This window comes from Urocitellus parryii, chromosome 1 (assembly GCF_045843805.1).
Source record: "Urocitellus parryii isolate mUroPar1 chromosome 1, mUroPar1.hap1, whole genome shotgun sequence".
Taxonomy (NCBI): Eukaryota; Metazoa; Chordata; class Mammalia; order Rodentia; family Sciuridae; genus Urocitellus; species Urocitellus parryii.
Genome location: NC_135531.1, coordinates 226,002,399 through 226,026,502, shown reverse-complemented (window position 1 = coordinate 226,026,502; position 24,104 = coordinate 226,002,399). Strand labels below are relative to the sequence as shown.

General features: G+C 39.9%; 1 protein-coding gene across 1 annotated transcript in view; it reads right to left on the bottom strand.

Annotated features, from left to right (window-relative positions):
• Window positions 1–24,104, bottom strand: part of Map3k20 (mitogen-activated protein kinase kinase kinase 20) — a 174,620-nt gene that overhangs the window by 6,372 nt on the left and 144,144 nt on the right. The window contains exons 15-18 of the mRNA XM_026389532.2: window positions 23,691–23,753; window positions 22,322–22,414; window positions 5,969–6,085; window positions 3,647–3,721 (exon numbers count right to left, since the gene is read on the bottom strand). Coding sequence (XP_026245317.2) covers window positions 3,647–3,721; window positions 5,969–6,085; window positions 22,322–22,414; window positions 23,691–23,753 — 348 coding nt within the window. The remainder of the gene's footprint in view (window positions 1–3,646; window positions 3,722–5,968; window positions 6,086–22,321; window positions 22,415–23,690; window positions 23,754–24,104) is intronic.

The window sequence follows — 24,104 nt, the reverse complement described above, 5'->3', positions numbered from 1 at the left end:
CCTTAAAACACTTATCTTAAGTAAACTATTTGAATAGTTTGCCTAAATATGCTAAATTGATTAAGAGGAAAATTTTAACTACTTTATTCCTTAGTGGATTATAGCACTTTTTTTTTCTCCTTCTTCCCTCCCTCCCTTCTCCCTTCCCCCTTTCTTTCTTTCTTCCTTTCTGTGCTATAATTGAATCCAAGGTCTTGGAAATTCTAAGCATGTATTCTTAATGCATTTTATTTCTTCAATAAAATAATTTTATTTCTTAATGGATTATGACAAATTCATCAGTAGATTCCTGTAGTAGTTACATTTGTGATTATCTTCTCTCATAATGTGTATGTGACATTTGGCCAATCTCCACTTACCTCTTTGATAAGAAATGAAAAATAATTTCTTCTGTTTTTAGTACTTAAAAACAGATCTTTTATTGAAGAAATGAACATTTAACACCCTTTTGGTCAAGCCAGCCTTTGGTCACAGAGAATTTGGGTGCATGTGGGCAGCTCGATGGAACTAGTCCCCATAGGAAGAGCCAAAGGTAACAGGTGCCAAGTGAGATGGGTCAAGAGTAAGAAATCAGGATCAGAAAAAGGAGAGGATACCAGATCAAGGCATGGCCCATTTCTGTTCTGAAATCTCCCTCATCACCAGGCTTCCCAAAGCCATGCAGATTAAAGGGTTAAAGTTCTGGGGAGTTAAGTCAATGGTAGAGCTTTTGTCCAGCCCTAAGCTAGATCCCCAGCACCCCAAAACAAAACACAGCAACAATGACAACAAAGTCTCCAAGATTCAGTACAGTTACAAAAGTCAGAAGTGAAAAGCACAGACACAAGTGGCTTATATCATCATGGAGTTTAAAAGGGGAGGTGCAGGAGGAAGAGCAAGGGGAGTGAGGGAGAAGTGAAGCCAGATTTAAAGTTAGGTAGTCAGTGTAGTTAGGTAAATCCGGTCTAATATCATATCGAGTGAAATCTAAAATGGAGGCCATGCTGACAATGATTCCAGAAACGCAGGACAACTCATGGAATGTTAATGAAGTCCGGGAAAGGCCCTAGGCCAAAGTCCACCCCAAAGGAATGTTAATGGAACCCAGGAAACAGCCCCCAACAGATTGGGAGATAGCCCATCCCAAAGAAGTGTTAATGAAGTCCTTCCAGCCCAGATTACTTGTTTGGCCCACCTGTGTCCCAACCCTTCTCCCTTACATTCCATCACCAAAACTATAAAAAGGGGAGACAACCGCACTTCCACGGATTCCACCTCTTGGGTCCCCTTCTTCCTCCGGGAGAAGTCTTTTCTGCTGTCCTTTAATAAACTTCTAATTTCTACTCTGACCTTGCCTCGGTGTGCTTTTCTGGTGTTATTCTTCAACATTGGGGAAGCAAGGACTCGTCACCGGTCACCAGCAGTAACAGAAGCAGCAAGGAACAGATGGAGGTGTGTGCAGAAACACCTACAGCAGGGAGTGAAATCTGCTGCTCCAACCATCTGCTTACTAAGAGGAGGTTTTTTTTTTCTGGGTAGTAAAGACCTATTAACAGGTGCCAAAGGGTCTAGATGACAAGATCAAGACCAACTAACCTCCTTTTGACCTCCTGTTGACCGTTCTTGCTCCCCGATGTTGAAGAATAACACCAAAGAAGCACGCCGAGGCAAGGTCAGAGTAGAAATTAGAAGTTTATTAAAGGACAGAAGAAAAGACTTCTCCCGGAGGAAGAAGGAGACCCAGAAGGTGGAATCCGTGGAAGTGCGGTTGTCTCCCCTTTTTATAGTTCTTTCAGTAATGGAATGTAGGTTGGAAGGCCCGAGGGGTGGGACACAGGTGGGCCAAAGAAGTAATCTGGGCATTTCCGAGTCAAGTTTGCTGTTCATTAACATTTCTTTGGGAAGGCATATCTCCAAATCTGTTGGGGGCTGTATCCTGGGCTTCATTAACATTCCATGAGTTGTCCTGTTTTCCCTGAGTCATTCCCAGCATGGCCTCCATTTTAGATTTCACTCGGTATTAGACCCGATTTACCTAACTACACTGACTACCTAACTTTAAATCTGGCTTCACTAGCTATGAAGATGTTGTACATTTCCAAACATTTATTGAGCCCGGCCCAGTGGCACATGCCTATAATTTCAGTGCTTGGGAGGCTGAGGCAGGAAGATTGTGAGTTCAAAGCCAGCCTCAGCAATGGTGAGGCACTAAGCAACTCAGTGAGACCCTGTCTCTAAATAAAATACAAAAAAGGGCTGGGGATATGGCTCAGTGGTCAAGTGCCCCTGAGTTCAATCCCTAGTACCAAAAACAAACAAAAAAAGTCTAGTTTCAATACATTTATTAAACATATTATTTTTATTTATTTAAATTTTTCAAGTTATAAATGTATACAATACCTTTCTTTAAATTTATTTTTATGTTGTGCTGAAGATTGAACCCAGTGTCTCACCCATGCTAGGCAAGCGCTCCACCCCTGAGCCACAACCTCAGCCCTGAACATAGATTATTAAAACATGTTTATAGAGAGATCATTCTCTGTTAGTGTAATTTTTTAAAAAATCAGTAAAATACATGAACTCTATTTGCTTACATTTTGAGTACAAAGTATTGTTAACTATATACACAGTATTTTACAGAAGATCTTAAAAACATAATTAGGTTCTTTCTCTCTATGGCTTAAAATGTCCACTGACTTCCCACTGTGCTTAAAGTGAATACAGGCTTCTTCCTGAACCTCCTGGCTGAGCTGGTATGGCTACTTGGCTAGCTTTGTCATGGACTCTGTTCCATAGAGTTCAACTTGCTGTTCCAGTTCCACTCCCTGTCTCCTCCTGGAGGAGAGCTCTTCCCTCCAATCCAACACCCCAAGTTATTTCCCATCTTCTACCTCTCATTCTTTGTTGCGTAGAATATAAGTCTGAAGAGAATATAGACCTCATCTATCCTTATCACAGAACAGTGCAGGTCAGCAGGTACTAAATGTTATGAATTTTAATTTCAATAGCAATTTTTTCTAAAAGAATCCATTTTTCTATATAAAAATTTATGGACTCTGTTCATTTTTCTTTCTCTTCTTTTTTGGTACTGGGGATTGAACCCAGGGTTGCTTAACCACTGAGCACATCCCACAGCTGTTTTAATATTTTTTATTTAGAGATAGGGTTTTGCTGAGTTACTTAGGGCCTCGCTAAGTTGCTGAGGCTGGCTTGGAACTCGTGATCCTCCTGCCTCAGCCTCCTGAGCTGCTGGGATTACAGACATGCACCACTGCGCCCAACTGTTCATCTGTTTTTGATAAATGCACTCTCTTCCCAGGTGGAGTGGGCATTGTTTTTTTGAAGAATCACTGATCTCTTCTCACCCTAAACTCTTAGTTCCAAGAAGGCCAAGATCTGTCTCAGTTCCTCTTTGGCATTTCTCATACCTAACTTACTACATTCAGTCAAAGAATAAATGGGTGAAGGGTTCCGCAATCTCTATCTAGGTACTTTATTCTGTTCTCTTTTCTTTCCAACACTTCGTTAGAGAAGTTACATTGATTTCCATATTTGTGCTGGTTAAATCATGTGTCTTCCAGTAAGCGAGGTGCACTCTGAGAGACCCGATGAATCCTAAACTACTCCCTGATGGTGGAGCCACCAGCCTTTCTCCCCAGGAGCTTACCTCATACGTGACAGTGCACTCCACGGTCAGGTTTTTCACAATTCCTACAATCCACTTCTCCATTACGAACGGTGGCTGGAAAACAAAAGTCAGGATAGTATGGTACCGCAATAAAACCGGCTCGGCTATAGTGTGTTTCATTGAGGCCAGTTGTGCCATACACAGTTGGAAGATAGGGATATAGTATCAGATTAACATGGAAGTCATTTTGGTTCAAAACACACTAATGTTCTGGGTTTTGTTTTTTATAAAACATCCTTTCACACATTTGTAAACAGCTAGTCCTGTTTCCCACAGTCTCCTCTTTTGTGATATAACATTCACTATCACTCAGTCCTATTATTAGCTGTTCATTCATGCTCATGTTTGAAGCATCAGCAGAAAGCTTTCTCAAAATTAAGAGAGAGCCATAATAATATGAGAAGACTGGGAAGTGTCTTCCTTGGGCAGTAGCTGGTACAGAGGCACCAACAATCCCTGAGCATCCCCTCTGTCAGGTTATCCTGAAAAGCTATGTATGCAAATAAAGACACTGTGGCTGCATGGAGGTAGGAAAGACAGTGGAATGAGAGGGACATAATTACCTTTAGTATATGTATGAAAACACAAATGGTGTGACTCTACTTTGTGTACAACCAGAGACATGAAAAATTGTGCTCTATTTTTGGAATATAAATTGAATTGCATTTTGCTGTCATATATAACAAATTAGAATAAATAAAGTTTAATAAAAAAACAACAAAGGATTAGAGAAGAAGCCTATACCTTGGATCCTATGTTAATTTTGATTAAAATAATCCTTATAGAAGTGAGTTGCCCTCTGTTCCCATTTTCCTGTCCCTCCAGGTTTAAGGCAACAAAACAATGACTGCCTGAGATGGGTACAGAAACGTGCTTGATAATTGCCCAGGCTGGTCTCAAACTGGCAGTATTTCTACCTGAGCCTCCCAAGTAGCTGGGACTACAGGCCTATGCTACTGAGTCTGTGTTTTTGTTTGTTTGTTTTTTAATTAGATTGATATTACTTCTGTTGGTATTAAAATGTTGTACACATTTTGAATGGTCTGCCCAATCTCACTTTTCCTATGAGCCTTGTCATATATTGGTATTCGATGTTGCATATATGGTAGTATAACCGAAACATCCGTATTCAGTTTTATGAAAAAGCATCTATACTTCCTGTCTTCAAGAAACATCAAAATAATATGCCCCCACAGCATCAAAAAAGTTAAAATTAAATCATAAATAATGCCACTGAAATACCTTCCAGTTATGCAAAGGAATCCAACAACGAACATTAAGTCAGTGTACTTGATGATGAGTCTGCTCCTATATTAAAAGGTTGGGTGTTTAGCAATCTCATGCCTGTGTAGAACAGGAGAACGCATTTACAAGTCTAGTGCTGTGGCTCTGAACACTCATTTTTCTGTTCTACTTGTGTTTTTGTACCCTGGTTTTCTGTGACAAGTCCCGTTTGCTTCCCTGAAAACAAATACACAGTCACCGGTGTCCTGGAGTTAACAGTTACTTGAGTGTCTGGCAATTGTCCCACTGTTCTTTGCCTGAAGTTGTTGCCCTTCTACAATTAAAGTGTCATGTGTATGTTTTGCAGCATGGTTGGGACGGAATGGAATTGTTTTCCATTCTGAGGAGCCAGCGAAGCATTTCTGCAAGTCTCTCTTCTGTGTTTCTATGGCTTGCTTCATCCAGTGACTTTGGAGTGGTAACATGTTCTCAGTACTTCAGGAATTCCTAGGTGTAGGGCTGGGGACATAGCTCAGTTGGTAGTGTTTTCCTTACATGCACAAGGCCCTGGGTTCAATCCCCAGCAACACACACACACACACACACACACACACATAAATAAATAAATAAATTCCTTCCTTAATGGCAAGGAAGCCATTAAGACTTTAAGGTGTCCCTCAGAAATAGCCTCATTTCAGTCCTTCAAGAAAGGTCTTCCTCCTGACAAGTTTTCTGAAGTTTAAAACAATCCCAATTTGAAGTAAATATTTTCATCAATAACATTTTCTTTCTTTTAATAATGATAGAGTAAGCATAAAGAAATGTAAAAGGAAATTTAAAAAATTAAACGATTCTTTTTTTTTACAGTGCTTTTTAGTTCACACAGCATAAGTGGAATTTTAACAAAAAACTATTATAGTCTCAATCTGCTAAATAAAATGTGCCTTTCAAGAGCCAGCTTGAGGCTGAGCTGATGTGAGCATCGGCATGCACAAAAGCTCACTGCTGGGTATTTTAATGTCTTTGTTTGATATCTGTGAATTCAAAAAAGCTTTTAAGCTGTAAATAGAACCTTACCTTTGTCATCTTCAAAATCTCTGCATCAGGTAGGTTAGTGTTGAATGTCACATCTTTTATGTAGGTTATTGCAATTTCATCCCCATCCATCTCCATATACATTTTCCACTTACAATCCTGGAATTAAAAAGCAAAATTACAGAATTGAGAAAGTGAAACAATTTTTTTTTAGTCTCTATGTTTTATAACACACCAAGTATTCTAAATAAATTATTATGGGAGGAGTGTTTTTTTTTTAATCCTTTTTCAATATGAGGACGTGAAATTAGATCCCTTTGTATATCTAAATTATCCCCAGTTAGTGCAGCCTTGAGACATGATTTGTCAGTTCAAGTGTTTTATTTAGGTGTTGCAAACCCCAAACGCTAATGGGGCCAAGCAGCTAATAAAAATAAGTGAGGCCAGGCAGTTTCATTAGAGTCTCAAAGTGTACCCTTTCAAAATAGATCCATTTATTTTAAATTCTTTTTCCCATATTTCCACTGGTGCCTTATAGTTAGATATAATAGTAGGATCTGTTGTTACATATTTGTACATGTACATAATATAACAATATAATTTGACCAATACCAAACAAACCTCAGTATTCCCCCCCCCTTCTCCTTTCCACCTCCACCTGGCTCCTCACCTCTACAGATCCATTTGATTTACACATTAAACATAGGAATATTTTCTTATTGCTACAAAGAAATATGATTTTCCTCCATCTGGCCCTTTTGGTCTACCTTTAATTTTCCCAGTATTGATAATGACATGGGTTCAAGAAACAGCTCACTTTTCTCTTAACAGGGAGGAAAACATACTGCCAATGTGATGCATGTGGGAACTGACAACTGGGGAGCAGGGTGGAGGGTTAGGGACTCTGGGAGCTGAAGAGCAGTTGCCCTAAAGGCACAGCCACTACAGCTTCTGTTGATTGTTCCCAAGTGGGAATAGGAGTCCAGTTTTTCTAGGCCCTTAAATGTTTCATGGCAATCTTAGAAATCTGGGTTCTTATGTAAATCTTAATTTTTAAATTATGCTATATCAATTAAATTTTCAATAATGTAGTGAATGTGACAAAAAAAGCATTTTACATTATTGACCACCAGGGGAATACAAATTAAAACACAATGAGGTATCACCACCACCACCACCACAAGAATGGCCAAGGTCAATAAATCAAACAATGGCAAGGATTTGGAGCCATTGGAATGCTCATACATCACTGGTAGGAATATAAATGGTGTATAATCACACAATAAGTTGCAGTTTGGGCAATTTGTTATAAAACTAATTACATACCTATTTTATGGCCAGGAATTCTGTTTCTAGGAGGTATTTACCCAAGAGAAATGAAAAAGACTTAGGTCTAAGTATGTTCTTAGCAGCTTTATCCCAATAGACAAAGAACTGGAAGTAGGCTAACTGTCCATCAAAAGGAGAATGGATAAACTGTGGTATACTCATGGAATGGATTACTCCTTAGTGATATAAAGGAGCAAATTACTGAGGTATGCAACATGGATACATCTCAAAGTATTACACAAAATACACTCAAGTATTGCACAAAAGAGAATGTATTAAGAACTCCATTTATATTACATTCTGAACAAAATTAATCTATGATGGAAATCAGAAGATGGTTGCCTCTGCCAATGAAGAGTGACTGGGGTGGGTATAAGAAAACTCCCCAGGCTGGTCGCGCTCTGTTAATGCATGTTAGGGTTACGCTGGAGGAGGCACTGGTCAAAACTCAGTGATTGTGCCCTTGAGATGTGTGCACTTCTTATTGAATTCTGGCATACTGAAGTATTTAGGAGGAAATGTACTGATGTCTGCAAATGACTTTGAAAGGAATTTTAAAAATAAGGATTGTTAGACAGCTAGGTAAGCATAGTGACATGATAAGGACTGAATTGGGGGTGCATATAGGAGGGTTCACTATAAAATTCTTTCAGCTTTGCTCTATGAAGAATTTAGTAATAAAAATGTTGGAAGGTAAACATTGTATGCAATCCAAAGGAAATATTAACCCGTGTCTTTGTACCAAATTTGACCCCTGGACCCTGAATTCACATTCTCTTTTACATTTTTATTTTTAATGAAGGATTCTGAGAGATTAAGGAAAGTGGACCAAGCACTTCACATACTGAAACTAGAAAACACTCCTAAGAGTGAACCTGGGGTGTTTCTTAGAGCAAGCTCAGACACAGTTCTCATGGAAGAGGATCAACAAAGAAGCTGTTGAAAACCTGTTGGCTCAAACAGAAGCTGGGGGAGGCTGATGTTTTGGGGGAGGCTCTGGACCAATTGCACAACAAGTGGGGCTCACGTCTGAGGGGATGGATCCTTTTTGCCCAGCCACATTCACAAGATGGAGAGCCAATTAGTGAAAGAAAAGGTTAGTTCAGTAAAATAAAAACCCAGCTCTAGTCTTACAGAAGTCAAATTAGTGGCTGAGAATTGACAAATCTCTCAATACTTCTTTGTTGTGGAGCCACTGCTACCCAGGCAACGTGGACCCTGAGATAACTGGGCAGGATAATGACTGTTTGGTGTCACGACTGCTCTTCTCTGAAATGGAGAGGGCCTCCTCCAAGCAGGGCTGAAATAAAAGGTCTTAAGTTTACTTAGTTCTGTTTCTTTATCCTGTCAAGTTTGGGAATTACATTAGACAAAAGCACAGACTTTAGACTTTGAACTGTGTGTAATGCCCAGGCTCCTGACAGGCTCCTAACCCTGGTGCTCTTCCTTGACCTTGTGCTCCAAATCAGAGCCCCCTGGTGTGCTGTCTGAGGAGCGCCATGTTAAGAGGGGCTGGTGGGAGGACCCTCACATTTGGAGGGCTTACTATGCTCTGTGTATATTGCTGGGTACTTACATCATGCTAGTTTATTTGGTATTCATGAGAACCCTCAAGTCGGGCCTATTTCCCCGTTGAATGATGAGAAAAATGAGGCTCAGACAAATTGAGAAACTTCCCTGGGTTTCTTGGCCAGTAAATGGTGGAGGTGGGATTAGGGCAGCCAAGGCCACCTGACTCCAAAGTTGGAGGAGACCCTAATGGAGAAGGGCAATCAGAAGGGGTGACGGGCAGGACTCAATGAGTAGTTTTGTCAGACTTCAAGAGAGGAGTCATTCACAACAGACAGGAGGGAGAAGGAGCAGAGAAGATTTTGCTGGTAAAAGAACAACAAAAACCCAGAAGGCCAGCGGGTTTCCCTGTTCCCCAAGCCAACTCGGAGGGACACCGATCCAAATAAGAGGGTTATAGATCTTTTAATCAATTAATTAATTATTATTATTATTTTAAAATATTTTTTTTAAAGTTGCTGATGGACCTTTATTTTATGTACTTATATCTGGTGCTGAGAATTGAACCCAGTGCCTCACACATGCTAGGCAAGCATTCTACCACTGAGCCACAAGCCCAGCCCAGATCTTTAATTTTTTTAAACTCTCTTTCCTCTTATTTGAAAGAAAGCCTTTTAACTGAACCATAAGGTAGCTACAGAAGCAATAAAACTGTCATCAAGGAAGGTATAAGACAATGGGGTATTATCCATTTCATTAAAAAGTAGGTAACGCTTATTAGAAAGCTGAGTAAAAGGGACTACATAGAGTTCACCTAAAGCACTGACTTAACATGCCAAAGCCTTGACATCCTCCTAAGAATTTCCAGGTGTCCTCGTCACTTAGCTTAGAAAAGTAATCTACAAATAAAGCAACAGAATTCCTTAAATTTTGCTCAGTTTCAAATTAACCTCAGGTATCCTTGGCATTTTGGCCCCCTGGTGAGACATAAATTGTCAGTGAGAATTGTCCACAGGTTACTACTGAATTCCAAGTTCTTGACCAACTCATCCCTGAGAAACTGTCAAAACAAGTAAGATGAACTAAATCACCGACAATGTCACTAAAAGTCATAGTTCCACATGTTTATGAGCCTAATGCAGGGTTTTACTTGCACAGTTGCTTGTTGGTCATGATAGAGGCCTGGTAGCCTGGTGGGCTCTGATATAAAAAATATCCACTTCTACCAGGGTGAGCTAGAGTTGATTTTGGCTTGTTTTTTTTTTTTTTTTTTTTTTCTGAGTGGGAGATTTTCAAGGGTAACTTTGGCTATCTGTGAACAACTCTCTATCCCGACAGGCACAAATCAAAAGCAGACAGCTCTGGATTCTGAGAGAGCCCATGGGATCCCCGAAGGATTCCTTTTCCAAAACCACCTATCCCTGAAAGTCTGAAATGTCTGTCTTATTCACCCAATTGGATTAAGACATTGAGTATTCCTATTAAAATGGGAACAATTTGGGAAAAGATTATATATTAAGGCCTTATTGTGGGAACTTGGAGGGCAAGGTGGAAGATCACAAGTTTGAAGCTCCTTTATCTGGGTTCGACTGCTAGTCCCCCCCCCCCCCCCGCCCTTAGCCATAATGAACTTTTATAGCTATTCTGAATCTTAGTATTTTTTATTTCACAAGTGGGTTGTTGTATTGGGTGATGATTTAATGAAATAATATAAATGCAATACCTGGCATTGTGTCAGAGCCAAATCAGGAACTCAAAAAGGAGTAATTATTATTGTTTCCAGTATGGTCATCAACATAGCTCCAATTAGCTCACTAGACTAGCCAGCCTGTCACCAAGCAGTGATGTAAGAGAATGAGACAAAGAGCAAAGGAGCGCTGGTGGACAGAATAGTGTAAAGGGTCATCTATACCAGGGATCATGCCAGAGTAGGCAGGCTGGGTCAGAGGATCTTACTTGGGCAGGAGTCTGAATAATCCTGATACCAGGAAATGACCAGTGTTGAAGAAAAGAAGGTGTAGCTAAGTGGCAACATAACAGTGACTTGTTTTAGGAAATAAATAGAAATACATTTTTTCTCCTTACATAGATGGGTCATATAACACCAATTCTGCCCTTCTCTGCTTTAGCAGTCCTCATCAGACCATCAGATGTCTGGAGGTACAGTGGCTATTCAATGTGATTGACAGCCAGAGTCTTATCTTAGTCAAAGAAGTTGAAGCACAGAGAGATGAGATAATCTGACTGACAGCACACAGGTAGCAAATGGTGGGTTGAGGTCAACCTAATGAAGTCTCTTGGTGTCACGAAGAGCAGGTTTCCTATGCTAGTTAGCTTTCCATAACTGTAACAAATGCCTCAGATAATCAGCTTATAAAGAGAAAAGGTTTATTTTGGTTCAAAGTTTTGGAAGTTACTGCCCATGATCAGTTGGCCCTGTTGCTTCTGGGCCTATGGCAAAGAAATACATCATGACCAAAATATGTGGTGGAATAAAACCATTCACCTCATGGCCAGGGAGCAAAGACAGAGACCAGGATCCTACATTCCCTTATGAAGACACACCTCTAATGACCTGAAGACCTCCCACTAGGTCCCATCGCTCACCACACCACCTCTCACATCTCCAAGGTGAGGACCAAGCCTCTAACACAGAGACCATTGGGCATGCCAGATCCAAAATTATAGCACTTGTCCTCAGATTTTCTTGAATCCTGAACTTTCCCTTGTTATAGGTTAAAAAAAAGGATGAACAACAGTGCCAGGAGTCCCAAGTTAATGTGAAAGGCAAAAATCACAAATAGTCCAAATTCTCTTGGTGAATTCCTCTCTGGGGCTCCATGGCAGAGATGAAATACTATCTCTGTGAAGTCTAGCATAGCCAATTTTCCCTCCATTTGCACTGTTCCAATGTGTATCTTTTTTAAAAATAATTTTTTGTTGTCAATGGACCTTTATTTTATTCATTTATATGTGGTATTGAGAATCGAACCCAGTGCTTCACACATGCTAGGCAAGCGCTCTGCCACTGAGCCACAGCATCAGCCCTCAAATGTGTATCTTGACACAGCTTTCTGGAGAGTGCCAATTACTAATCCATAGGGAAGAGGCCCTGGCCGAGGAGCAAAGTTGGGCACTGGGATGTGGTTTTGCTAGGGCTTGGAGTAGCAAAAACCAGTTACCTGAAACTTTCCACGAGCTAAAAATCTGCCCCTCCACACAAATCTTCAAGAAACAAATGGAATTTTGCTGGGGAGAAGGAAGTTGTACATTTGAAACTGAAGAAAAATAGGACAATTCTGATGGGTGACCAGGATGTGTATATTTCTCTGGGAAGCTGTTGAAATACCTGGATAATTTTAGGGACAAGTCTGTAGTTCATGGAGGATGAGATTCATCCTTATTGATCTGCTTCAGGAATGCCAATTTTGTCAAAAAAGAATTCTGAATCAAGATTCCTGGCCAAAGAAAACAGAAACTCTTACCCTGAGAAGATAAAATCCTAAACAACACTCAGTTCATGCTAAATTAAGTATCTCTTCATGAGAAACCACTGTCACACACTTTGTGAGCAGTTTAAAATTCTTTATCATTCCAAGTGATGTCAGAAGTAGACATGCAAATCTTTACATGTACAGTTCACTGAGTTTTGACAAATGTATACACCTGTGTGACCAACAAAACAAGCAAGTCATTCCCAGTGCCCTAGAATGTCTCTTCCCAGGCAGCCCCCTCTACAACTAAGAAGCCCATTACCCCATGTCTACCACCACAGATTAAAATTTTACAGTATGTACTTGTATCTGCCTGGCATCACGCTTTTGAGATTTGGGTACATTATTAACCCTCAGCCTTACACTGTTCTAGAGAATGCTGTCCCCATTTTTCAGATGAGGACACTGAGCCTCACAAACCAGAGAGATCTGCAGCAAGACCATTCAGCTTGAGGGAGGTGGAATTCAAGTCCTGGGTACATCAAGTCTAATCTTAGAGACACTGGTTTTCAAAATCCCCACCCCCTCCTCTCCTCCCATGAATGGAGAAAACAAAATCACTTGAGAATACCAGGGTTTCCAGCAAAAAGACCTGTACCGTGGAGATACTTTTAAACACAAAACAGAGCGGTGGGAATAAACTTTTCAAGATTCAAGAGGGGGAAACAAAGTCAAGAGTCATAGCAGACAACTGACTGTTGCGAAACGTTAAAAAGTAATGCCAGATGAAATGAAAGCAAGATAAAAATATTGGTCAGGCTGGTGTTAACAGCAGTGAGATGTTGAGATTGAGGCCCCGGAAGGCTCCTTTGCATGCGTTGCTATTATCTAGCTCAGCTGCCGAAACCCGCTGTGTTAAAGGCGGGAGAGTGGAGCATCCCGTGATAGCACCTGGGTTATTTATCATTAAGTATCACCCCGCTCCACTATATTTTATTATGCTGCCTTTAAAAGGAAGATAATACAAGTATGGTTAATTTGCTTCTCTTCTTTATCTATACAGTGTCATGACCCACCACGGCTTTGTCCCATGAGATCTGTTTTTCAACCCCAAAGAAATCCACAAGAAACTCTCCCTAAAAATTCCATTAATAACCTCTTTCAGCGCGTGTAGGTTGCAGGGTCTGGAACTAAGAATGTTTTAATCTCTTCAGCAAAACAATGTCTCATAATGATGTACAGGACTATTGCTGCACCGATGCAGGATCATACATAATTCAGCACCTTTCACTTTGGCACCACTGTGATATCCTCATTAGCCGTGGCTCACAGTGTCTGTCAGATGGTGTCCATGCGAACGCAGGCATTATATTGTCTTTGAGATGTGCAGCTGCTTCCATGACACTGCCAGTATATAAAAACATGACGCCAGTTTGTTTTATTTAGTGCTAAAACCTTCCAGTTTGTAAAAACAAGGCTGACACAGAGCCTGACATGAGGCAGTGAAAATAATTAGCTCTCATTTTCTCAGCCTCCTATTTCCTTCTCCCTGCTGTGTTCTCTTTCCACTAAACCACCACATGTCAGTCGAAATGGGAGGCAATTAGTGGGCTCATTTCAGTCCCCACAACTGTGCTGAAAAGAAAGTATTTATGATGGCACAATGAACAGCTGAAAGATTAAATAACATTTGCCTTTTGAAAAGAAAATGACTTCTAGCTAAATGGGCAATTTTTGATTATTCTCAAACAAGCTTAGAGTAGTTGGTTTTTAAAATACAAGAAAGGAAAATGAGTCATTTTTAGGTGAAAGAATCAAATAAAACTTGACACAGTAATGCAAATAACTGATGTTTTATTGCAAAATATGTAAATGCGTTATACCCTTAACAATGGCTTGTGTCTAAGGTCAGGGCAGATCGGTGCCAAGTAGACACCAGTGGAGATAAGGTTGTTATGTTGCCTTTTGGGGGGTTGTTATTGGAGTTAGGTATGCAAAAGGGGCTTAGGGATGATATTAAAATAAAGTGAAACAAATCAAGTGAGATACTTTCATAGGATGCATTACACACTTGACTATCAAAAATGGTTCAGATGTTAGTTGACATCTTTGGGAAGGGCTGTTTTTTTTAAACTGTATTTGAAATTGGAAGGTATTAGGTATTCATCTTACAAAAACAAGAATAGTAAATCTTGCTGTTCATTTGTGAATAACAAAGAATCTACTTGTCTTAGTCTGGGTTTCTTAACTACTATAGAAGGTGACTTGGCTTACCTAAGTGCTGTTTAATTTTTTTTTAATACTGGGAAATATGCTGCAAATAAGCTTTTACCCAGGACCCTCAAAATGTAAAAACAGCTGTTCTATGTACTCAGTTCTTTTCCCACCTCCATTACTCTAGGGGTGACGACAAGAAACATGGTTTTTGAAAAAGCCCTGGTCTAGGTAGCAGGCACTTCTTACCAGCTGGGCTATCCTCAGTTCCAATTCAGATGTCCAGGATTGCAATAGTTGTCACACATCCTTGATTTCCCAACATAGTGCTTGTAATTCTACTTCAAATAATCTGTCCCTTTTATAGTCAATTATTCTCAAGACCTAATTTTTGGTTTAGAAAACACAAGTCACTATGAGTACAGAGGTTTTCTCTGCAGAACTTATAGTGATCCTCAGAGGCCTTTGAAAACCTACTTCTAAAAGCAAAGAGCTCCTCTCTCAGTTTCAACACCTGTGCCTGTCATCATGGAGTTATCAATTAGGACATTTTCCTCATTTTTAAAAGTCAGCCACAAATTTAAATTGTTTTATCTCCATAAGTTCTAGTTTTACTTTCCACAAACTCAAATCCCAGTTTTTGACTATTTTTACAATATGGTCAGTATCAAACAAGGTGATAATATGAGACAACAGTGACCCAAGGAGACCTAAGCCAGCAATGGACTCCATAGGAGACCAGAGTTCTCTTTGAGTTAACTACACTTAGTATAGCTGGAAACCAGCAATAATGGGTTTGTATTTTTACTCAAGCCTATGTTTTCTCATCTATGCTACATCACTATTCTCTCAAGCAGATTTGCACATAGTTTTTCCCAACTTCAAGTTCAATGACATCAGATTTAAAATCAGCCATGGGAATATTTACACCATGGAAATCTGCAAATGTACAGATCAGGGCCATTTTCTCCAGTCATTAGACATTCCCTGGCATGCTAACTGTACACATGGCTGTCAATCCGTCTGCAGGCATGCGCTGAGACCTTGCCTAGCTCTGCTCTGGTGCTATCGGCGGCTGTCCAACCCATCTGACAGAGTGCATCACCACACTGTAATTAGAAATCAGTGGTGAGTTATGCAATTGTAAAATTCTGAGCTGCATTGGCTTCTTTGCTGTCAATTAAAACTTGTATTTCTCTTTTCAAAAGACCACTCCACAGAGGTGTGAGTGACATACAAAAAGCAGGTCATATTTAAGGTAAGCAATTTGATCAATGTGGAGATAACATTTGTGAAAGCATCACAATCTATGCCATTAATCTCCAAAAGTTTTTCCTGTTCTCTTATTATTATCATTGTTTTTATTTTTGGGATAAGAACACTTAATAATATGTCTTCTCATCAAAATCTTAAGCATACAATGCAATATCCTTAACTATAGGTGATGTGCTGTATAGCTGGCCCTGGAAACTTAACCATTTTGTATAATCCAAGCTTTGTACTCTTTGACTACTACCTCCTTGCTTCTTCTTCCCTAAAACTTGTGTTTTCTTTCTTTTTCTTTTTTTCCAGCATTGGAAAGTGAACCCAGAGGCACTCTACCACTGAGCCACAGCTCAGCCCTATTTTAAAATTTTGAGACAAGGTCTCGCTAAGTTGCTGAGGCTGGCCTCAAACCCTACCACTGCAAGCTTACATACTTAGGCACAAAGATATATGTCGGTGTACATCTGTCCACTGCCTCTCTGCATGGCTGATCATGAGACATGAACTTCCTTATACTGATTTTTTAAATAAATACAACATATATCGAAGTGAAGAAAAACTCTGCTTTTAGCTGTTCTGAAATTTACAAAAGGTATTGGCTTTATACTTCCTTACAAAATCCTTTTCTTTGTGCCCTGTTATTTTATTCATGTTTATCTATCCATTTACAAAAATTACACAATAGGAAAAAAAGCTCTATTTGACAGTTTTTGATATTTATAGTGCTCTGAGAAAGGGCCTGGAGATTCAATTAAGTTTATTAAATGCAACATTTTACAAGCAATCTAATAAAGACCTGAGAGCACAATACAAGTGGGAAGCATTTGTAAAATGCAGCATTTTTAACCTATAGATGAAACGACTGGAGAAGCAGAACTATTGATTGAATTTCTTCTGGTGGCGGGTGGGTGGGGAAGGGGCCAGGTGCTAACAATGAGGAGTCTGGATGGAGAAAGAGGGAGAAAGGTAGTAGGGGAAAGTCCTCCTGAGACAACTGTCCATTTTGAGGGGCTTCCTCAGTCTGCTTCGACCTCTTCAAAACATTCCTCTCATTTTCTCTTCTTGGATCTCTTGACCCCTCAGAACACCTCAAAAAAGGAAATTGGAAGTGGTGGGCCATTTGAAAGAGATGGCTTGATGTCAACAGCAGACCCCTATTTTAGGGCCCACTGTTGGAGAGTGTTGGGAGACTCGGGGTGCTGTCTCCTTCCACCTTCCTCTTCTCTGGGTTCAGTTCAGATTCACAAGAACTGGGCTGTGTGAGGTTTCCTTTGTCTCACTGGGGACATAGGGAAATAAGGACTCACTTAGGTCTGACTGTTCAGCACTCACCAGCAATGGAGTTCTCCCGAATAGTTCCTTCCTCTGCTTTTGAATTTTTATGACACAAAGTCTCAAAAAGATCTTGGTGAGAAAACTGCTGGGTGATTTGATAGTTTATCCCTTAGCAATTTGAGAATCAATATTCCTGACTGGAGAGCTGATAAGAGATATAATAATAAACTCTATGCAGCTGAATATTTCAATAAAAAAGGGTGGTTGCTACCCTGGGGAGTGCACAAAGCTGCCTGAAATTCAGAAAGCTGCTTTCCTTTTGTGCCAAGTCAAAGGCTTTAGATTACAAAACACAAGGCGCTTTCCACACAAAACAAAAATTGTGGTAATGCAGTATTATTAACTGACAAAAAAAATATTGATTACCAATGTACCTACTTTGGGGGACGATGGGACTTTCCAGAAAGAGGTGATAATTACACAGTGGCTAAGCCTGGGAACTGGATCTTTCCCTTACCAGGTGGGGACACTGGGTGAGGAATTTCACATCTCTGTTTTTCCTCATGAGGAGGCTAATACAGGAATGGTGCTCCCCATCAGGTTGAGCTCTAATGATGAAAGAATGTTTGCAAAATGCTCACCGCAGTGTCAACCAGAAGTTCAGGTAATAATAATTATCACAGGCATTTCCTGCCCCTCACATGGGAGATATTCAGGCTGAAAATGACCCTATTTCTGCCAGACTGATTGCATAACTTCTAGGCTGCCTCAACATAAAATATTATTTAAATGAATAAATAACTTTACTCTCTAGAAACAGATCAATTGAGTAAAACTCATTCTCATTTATTAATTAATTTTTTTTGGCAGTGCTGGGGATGGAACCCAGAATCTCACCCATCCTGGGCAAGTGTGCTACCACTGAGCTAGTCCCCAAGCCCCTGACTTATTAATTTAAGTTGCTAGTAAAGTTTTTGTTCAATCATGTATTTTTGCCCCCCCCCCACCCCGTCAGGTTGTTTCAGAAAAAAAAAAGAAGTGAAAAAGGGCATTTGATTGTAAGAGAATGCTTGTAGCATGTATGCTGTTGGAGCCTGGTTGGGTCCTGGTTGGGTCCTGGTTCCCTAGGGGATACAGCTGTAAAGACTAAGGTCATGGACTAGGTGTCACTGCACTGACCCTTGATATCTGAGAGGGCACAGGGCACTCAAACGCCGAAGGCTTTTCAAGATTCTGTGAATCAGCCTTGTTTTGTGTCATGATCCATTTGGTTGTCAAATGAAGTTAAGAAAAATAATCCAGTTTGAATTTTTAGAAGAAAAGGTTGACAGATCTTACAATGAAAGCATTTCTCCCCTGCATCTATTTGTTTGTGTGTATAATAATCATACTTTCACTGTTTGCTCTTAATAGGCTTAAAGTTGCTAAAACCGCAAACCAATTTTAAGGGGTATTAGCTACCAGTCCTTCTCAAAGGCAAAGGGAAAATGTAGTCACTTTTTTGATGATAAGGTCACTGTCAGGCATTATTCCCAAAGGTTCCTATTAGAACACACCTCTCATTTTACTTGTAAAAGAAAAGGTAATATCAAGCAAATGTCTCTGATCTGCAAACTCAGGTTTGGGGAGAACATCCAAAGCTCCAGCCTACTCTCAGTGCTCATCCTAGTAGTAATAGAGTGGGGTGGATGTGAGGCTCCGTCTGTTCTGGGGAGATGGGTACATTACTCAGTTAATTGAGGTTTTGAGGAAGTCTTTTACTTTTTCTTCTTCATCTTCTTCTTTTTTTCTTCTTCTTTGTCTTTTTTCTTTTTCTTTCTTTTTTTTTGGTGGTGGATTCTAACTTTATAGGTCAAAGAAACAGGATTTTCACATAGGGAGTTAGAATTTCAATTCAAAGCACATTTATAAGATAGTATTTTATAATGTGAAGGCACAGGTTGGCATAATTGGGTGGTTGATCTATTCTAGGATTGTTTCATTTCAGTTTGTAGATGGCTTAAATATCTCGGATCAGGTATGAGAGCTAGCACGTATTTAATACAAAGACAAAAACAAAGTCATACTTTCTGGTCTCAGCTCTGTCCTCACCTCACCCCAGGTTGGCCACACACTTTCTCTTGTTTTTCCTTTCCTAATAAGTGATGGCAATACTGTGCCTTGGGCACCTCACATAAATGTTAAGGGGACAAAAGGGACACATTTATAAAATACTTCAGATCTTTATAAAAAAGTGTTCTCCAAGCATAAGCTTTAAACATTATATTCAGGCAATTATTTTGCAATTGCCCATCAACCTCTTCAAGCTTCGATTCAATACTTATCCCTTCCAAAAAGTTTTTCCGGATTGATCTCACCCATGCCAATGACTTCTTTATACATTTATCACCTTGGCATTGCAATTTTCTTTTCGTTTTTTTTTGCGGTGCTAGGGACTGAACCCAGGTTTTTGTACTCACTGGGTTCTATCACTGACCCACACCCCAGCTCAGCTAGTTTACTTTTGTGTGTGAGTGTGTGTGTGTGTGTGTGTGTGTGTGTGTGTGTGTATGTGTGTGGTGCTGGGGATTGAACCCATGGCTTTGTGCATGTGAGGCAAGCACTCAAACAATTCAGTTAAATCCCCAGCCCTCAGCTAGTTTGCTTTTGATCTGTTGTGTTATAACACCATCTATCCAGTTGCTCACACTAGACACCTTTGGTATCATCCTGGCTCCTCCCTCTCACACCATCTCCACCTAGTGACAAGTCTCATCAGTTCCATCCCAGTGCACCCTGGGATACACAGCACTTCCATGACACTGCCATAGCCTTGTTGCTTATCACATTCCAGTTGCTTTTCTGCATTGCCTACTCATGGATCTTTCTCACTCTGGCCTGGTCCTTCCCAGTTCATCCTCCTCTGTGTTTCTGAGAGATCTTTAAAAGATAAAAATCGGATCCTGTCTACTCTGTTTAAACACTTCAAACTCCTTTAGCTTAGCACAGAAGATAGTTCTTTTCTACCAGTCCCCCTCTCCAGCCTAAACTCCTATTACACTATTCCCCTGCTCCCTGCCAAGTCTTCCCAGAGGGAGGTGAGTTGTGAGGTCCCATGGAAAGGAGCCCAAGAAGAGTTCCCCACGTTTCCTTGGCTTCATTGCCTGAATGCCTGCACACACTGTTCCTTTGCCTTCAACACCCACTCCCTAACTAGCAAATCTTAATGGTTTTCACATTTTAGTTGAAGCATCTACTTTTTTTTTTTTTTTTTTTTGGTGCAGGGGATTGAACCCAGGGGCACTCAACCACATCCCCAGCACTTTTTGTATTTTATGTAGAGACAGGGTCTTGCTCAGTTTCTTAGGGCCTCACTAAGTTGCTGAGGCTGACTTTGAACTTCTGATCCTTCTGCCTCAGGTTCCCAAGCCCTGGGATTACAGGTGTGCCCCACAGTGCCCAGCTAGTTTAAGTACCACTTCTATAAGGAGGACTTTAAGACCCCCCCTGACCCCTCTCCCATCTGTACTAGATGTTCATCCTCTTCATGCTCTTCGAGTGGCACTGGAAAGCCTCATCCTTTTGCACTATAACCATTCATTGATCTTGCCTGCTTCTCCTAGCAAGCTGTGCGCTTCTTGCAAGCGGGGACTATACTTCTTGACTTTGTATTCTGAGCATGTAGCATTCTGAGTCAGGCACACAGTTGTCCTTAGTAAATGTCTGCTGCATGAATGAATGAAATTATTACTCTGGATGGGTGACCCAGGAACCACAGAACATGGAAAGTTGTGTAACTTTAGGCTTGTGGATCAACCATGACTCAAGAAGCCTATAGGATAATGATCAAACATAGACCATTGTATTGGTCTCAAATATCACCTACACCTTCTGATTTTTATTAAAAATGTATTTTTTAGTTTACCATGTTAGGAAGTCATTTCTTCATTAACTGAAAATACTTTCTTATTTGAGATCTCTTTTGACACATTTCTTTCAAGGAAATTTTTCTCCTTTTTGACTGTATACAAGCCATAAAAAGGCTTAAACAAAGAGATTCACAAATTTTAAGTGTTATGGACTTGAGGATATCAACAGACGCAAATTGAAATCTGCACTCTGTTGACTATCAGATGGACTTGGGGGTGCAGCTACATAATTTCAGGATAGAAGGGCTGTTTACTGTTGTTGGAGAAAGAGGGACTTTTGCTCTCTGGTCCCCTTTCTAAGTCTGCTTTTAACTATAAGAATGAATAGACAGTGACCTGTTCACAGAGGGAAGAGAAAATTATTCATAAACAAGAAACTTGGATTCAGAGTGGCTCTCCTTCCACCAAGAGTATGGCCAGAAGCATCAGTACCCCTGCAGTGGTGTAGGAAGGACACTCCCTGTCAGGTGTCTAGAAAGGGCAGCTTTTGAAGGCCCAGGTGAAACACAACCCTTACAATAACTTCCAGTCTCTCCCAAGAATCAGTTCCTGGACTGGTGTGGCTTTATTGACAAATACCCTCTGGGCCACTGGGCCAGGGCCAGCCTTCCCATGGCAAATGGTTACAGGTATGAAGACTTGCATTGAGACTTCCCTTGGCTCCTTAAGGGAAAAGAATAAGCCGTGCAGTAGCTAAGAGCTTGGGTTCTGGTGACAGAGGCCTGAGTTTGAGTCCTCATTCTGCAAATGATGTCCACGTACTCCCTGGGCAAGTCATTTAACCTCTCAGGGCCTCAGTTTCCACATTTGCAAAGTGGGGGGAAGTAGCATTTATGCTTCAGTTCTGTATGCTTGGTACATGATAAGAGTTCAAGTAATAGAAGTTATCTGGATTATTCGCTTTTCTGGTCATCTGAAATAACACAAAACTACTGAAATTCTAATTCACATGCTACCTAGACAAATCAGTTTTTTTCCAGATTCTAAAAAATGACATAAAGCAAAAAACCTGATTGAATGAGTGTTAACCTAATGTCCCACCCACCCTTTTTGGAGCTGATAGTTTGGGTCTCTCTATTATCTAGAATTACATCCTCAGTGTTATTTTACTCTCAGTATTATAGAGCTGATTTCCGTCAAGACTCAGAGATCAGGAAGCCGTGATACTGAGCAGAATGAATATCACTTTGGTATCCACCACCTTCCCTTCCCTTCCATACTTTGCTGAGAGTCACCTTGAGAGTTTGGTGGCCTCTTGTAGGATTCTTCACTGACTGAGAAAATAAGCCTCCTGGATTGGATTACAGAGGCTGCCAGCAGTCTGTCAGTTCAATTCTATTTTATAAAGTCTATAAGTTACTCAGAATCAAGTTACCAGGTGGCTGGCGGGTGGGAGTTACAGGACAGCAAAGGAGTAAATTAGATTGAAATTCACCCAAAAGATCTGAAATGTGATTTACCTGTGGGCCAGTTCCTGGTTTCAAGTGAAAACCAAAAACAAGTTCAAGGTTCACTATTTTTTCCTCATTTTCTTCAGGTTCACCTCCTGAGTCCTAAAACAGAAAACCAAGTCCCATTTATTCTGTGTAGCTTTTTAACTTTGACTTCTTATATAAAGCAGATGACTTCTTATGGCTAGTTTTTTTTTTTTCATTCTAATATACTGGAAAAAAATCTATTTTGGTCATTTTGGATTAAGCTACAAGTTACAAGTTACAATCGCTCAAAGCAAGAGAAATGATAGGCTTTTGGGAACTTTGCCAAGTGACTTATCTACACACTTCAGATTGAATGTCATCATCTTTTTCACAATATATCTTGCAATTTCATCCTAAAATGCACTTTGTGGAGGTGCATTGTGAGATTTCAACTTGAGAGTTTCAAGACACCCAAGAAGTACACAAGTTATTCCCAAAGAGGAATTTTGCAGTTCCTAGAGTATATATGGATGGAGGACCCAAGAACTTGCATATGGAGAACCATGGTAGTTGCTGAATGAGTAGAGGTCTGTGTATTAATTCAAAGTTTTTGCTGACTTTATAACAAAGTATGCCATATGCTTAGATTATGTTTAGAATAATATGTTAAGTACAATAGTACTTAATGTTTTGTTAATATTTTAACTGGTAGAGGATAAGGATACTCCTTATCCTAGGTTTTGTTTTCCTGCAGTCAACTGTGGTCCAAAAGTTATTAGATAGAAAATTTCAAAAATTAAAAATTCATAAGTTTAAATATCTTTTATTCGAGCATATTGTTATAATTGTTCTATTTTATTCTTGGTTATTGCTGTTATTTCCAACGATGCCTAATTTATTTTATAATAGGTAAGTATGTATAGGGGAAAATAGTAGATATAGAGTTTGATACTAACTTCAGGTTCAGGCATCCACAGGGAATATTGGAATGTATTCCCTGCGAATTAGGGGGACTGCTGTATGAATATGTCACTCAAACAATAACCCCTCCCTTAATGCGGTGACAACCCAGAGTTCTAGTGTGTGAATTCCTTTAGTGATTGACCAGTCGCAGGAAGGTCTCCAGAGCAGGTGGGAGGCCAATGTCACCTATAATATTGGCACTTCCATCTTCTAGCCACTCAGGTGAGATGTGTTGTTCTTATCATGAATGTTTTGTTAATATTTTAACTGGCATAGAATAAACCAGGTATGCACACATCCTAGTCTTCAAAGGGCCTTTTGTTGGACAGATATGATTACATTTAACTTCAAACATCAGTTTCCGACATTGGCAAATTTAGGTGTGGATGTGGCAGGTGCATATGTCAGTAAAAGTTGCACACTTTCAGTAAAAAAAAAAAAAACTTACCTTAATTAGTGGTGGGAAGTGAAAAAAGTTCAGATAATCATGTGTTAGTTTCTCAATGGCCGACTATAAAAAAAATACATGATTTCATTAATAGCTGACTAACAACAAGAGAGGATTAAATTATTGGTCCCACATAAAAGCATCCTTTATTTTATAGTTCATAAAATATCTTGGGGATGTAAATATCTATCATTTATGGAGCACATATCTGATTGTCCAACGTAGGGTAGGCAGTTATAATTACTTAAAGGAACAGAAAGACTTTAAAGATGTCAAACTTTAGACTACGCATTAAATAAAAACCATTCTTCAACCCCTGGTATTGTGTGACAAATTAGTGTCCTAGTGTATGAAGTGCAGTTATCATTCTGCGTAACTGTAGGGAAAACCAAAAAGTACAGGAATAGAACACCA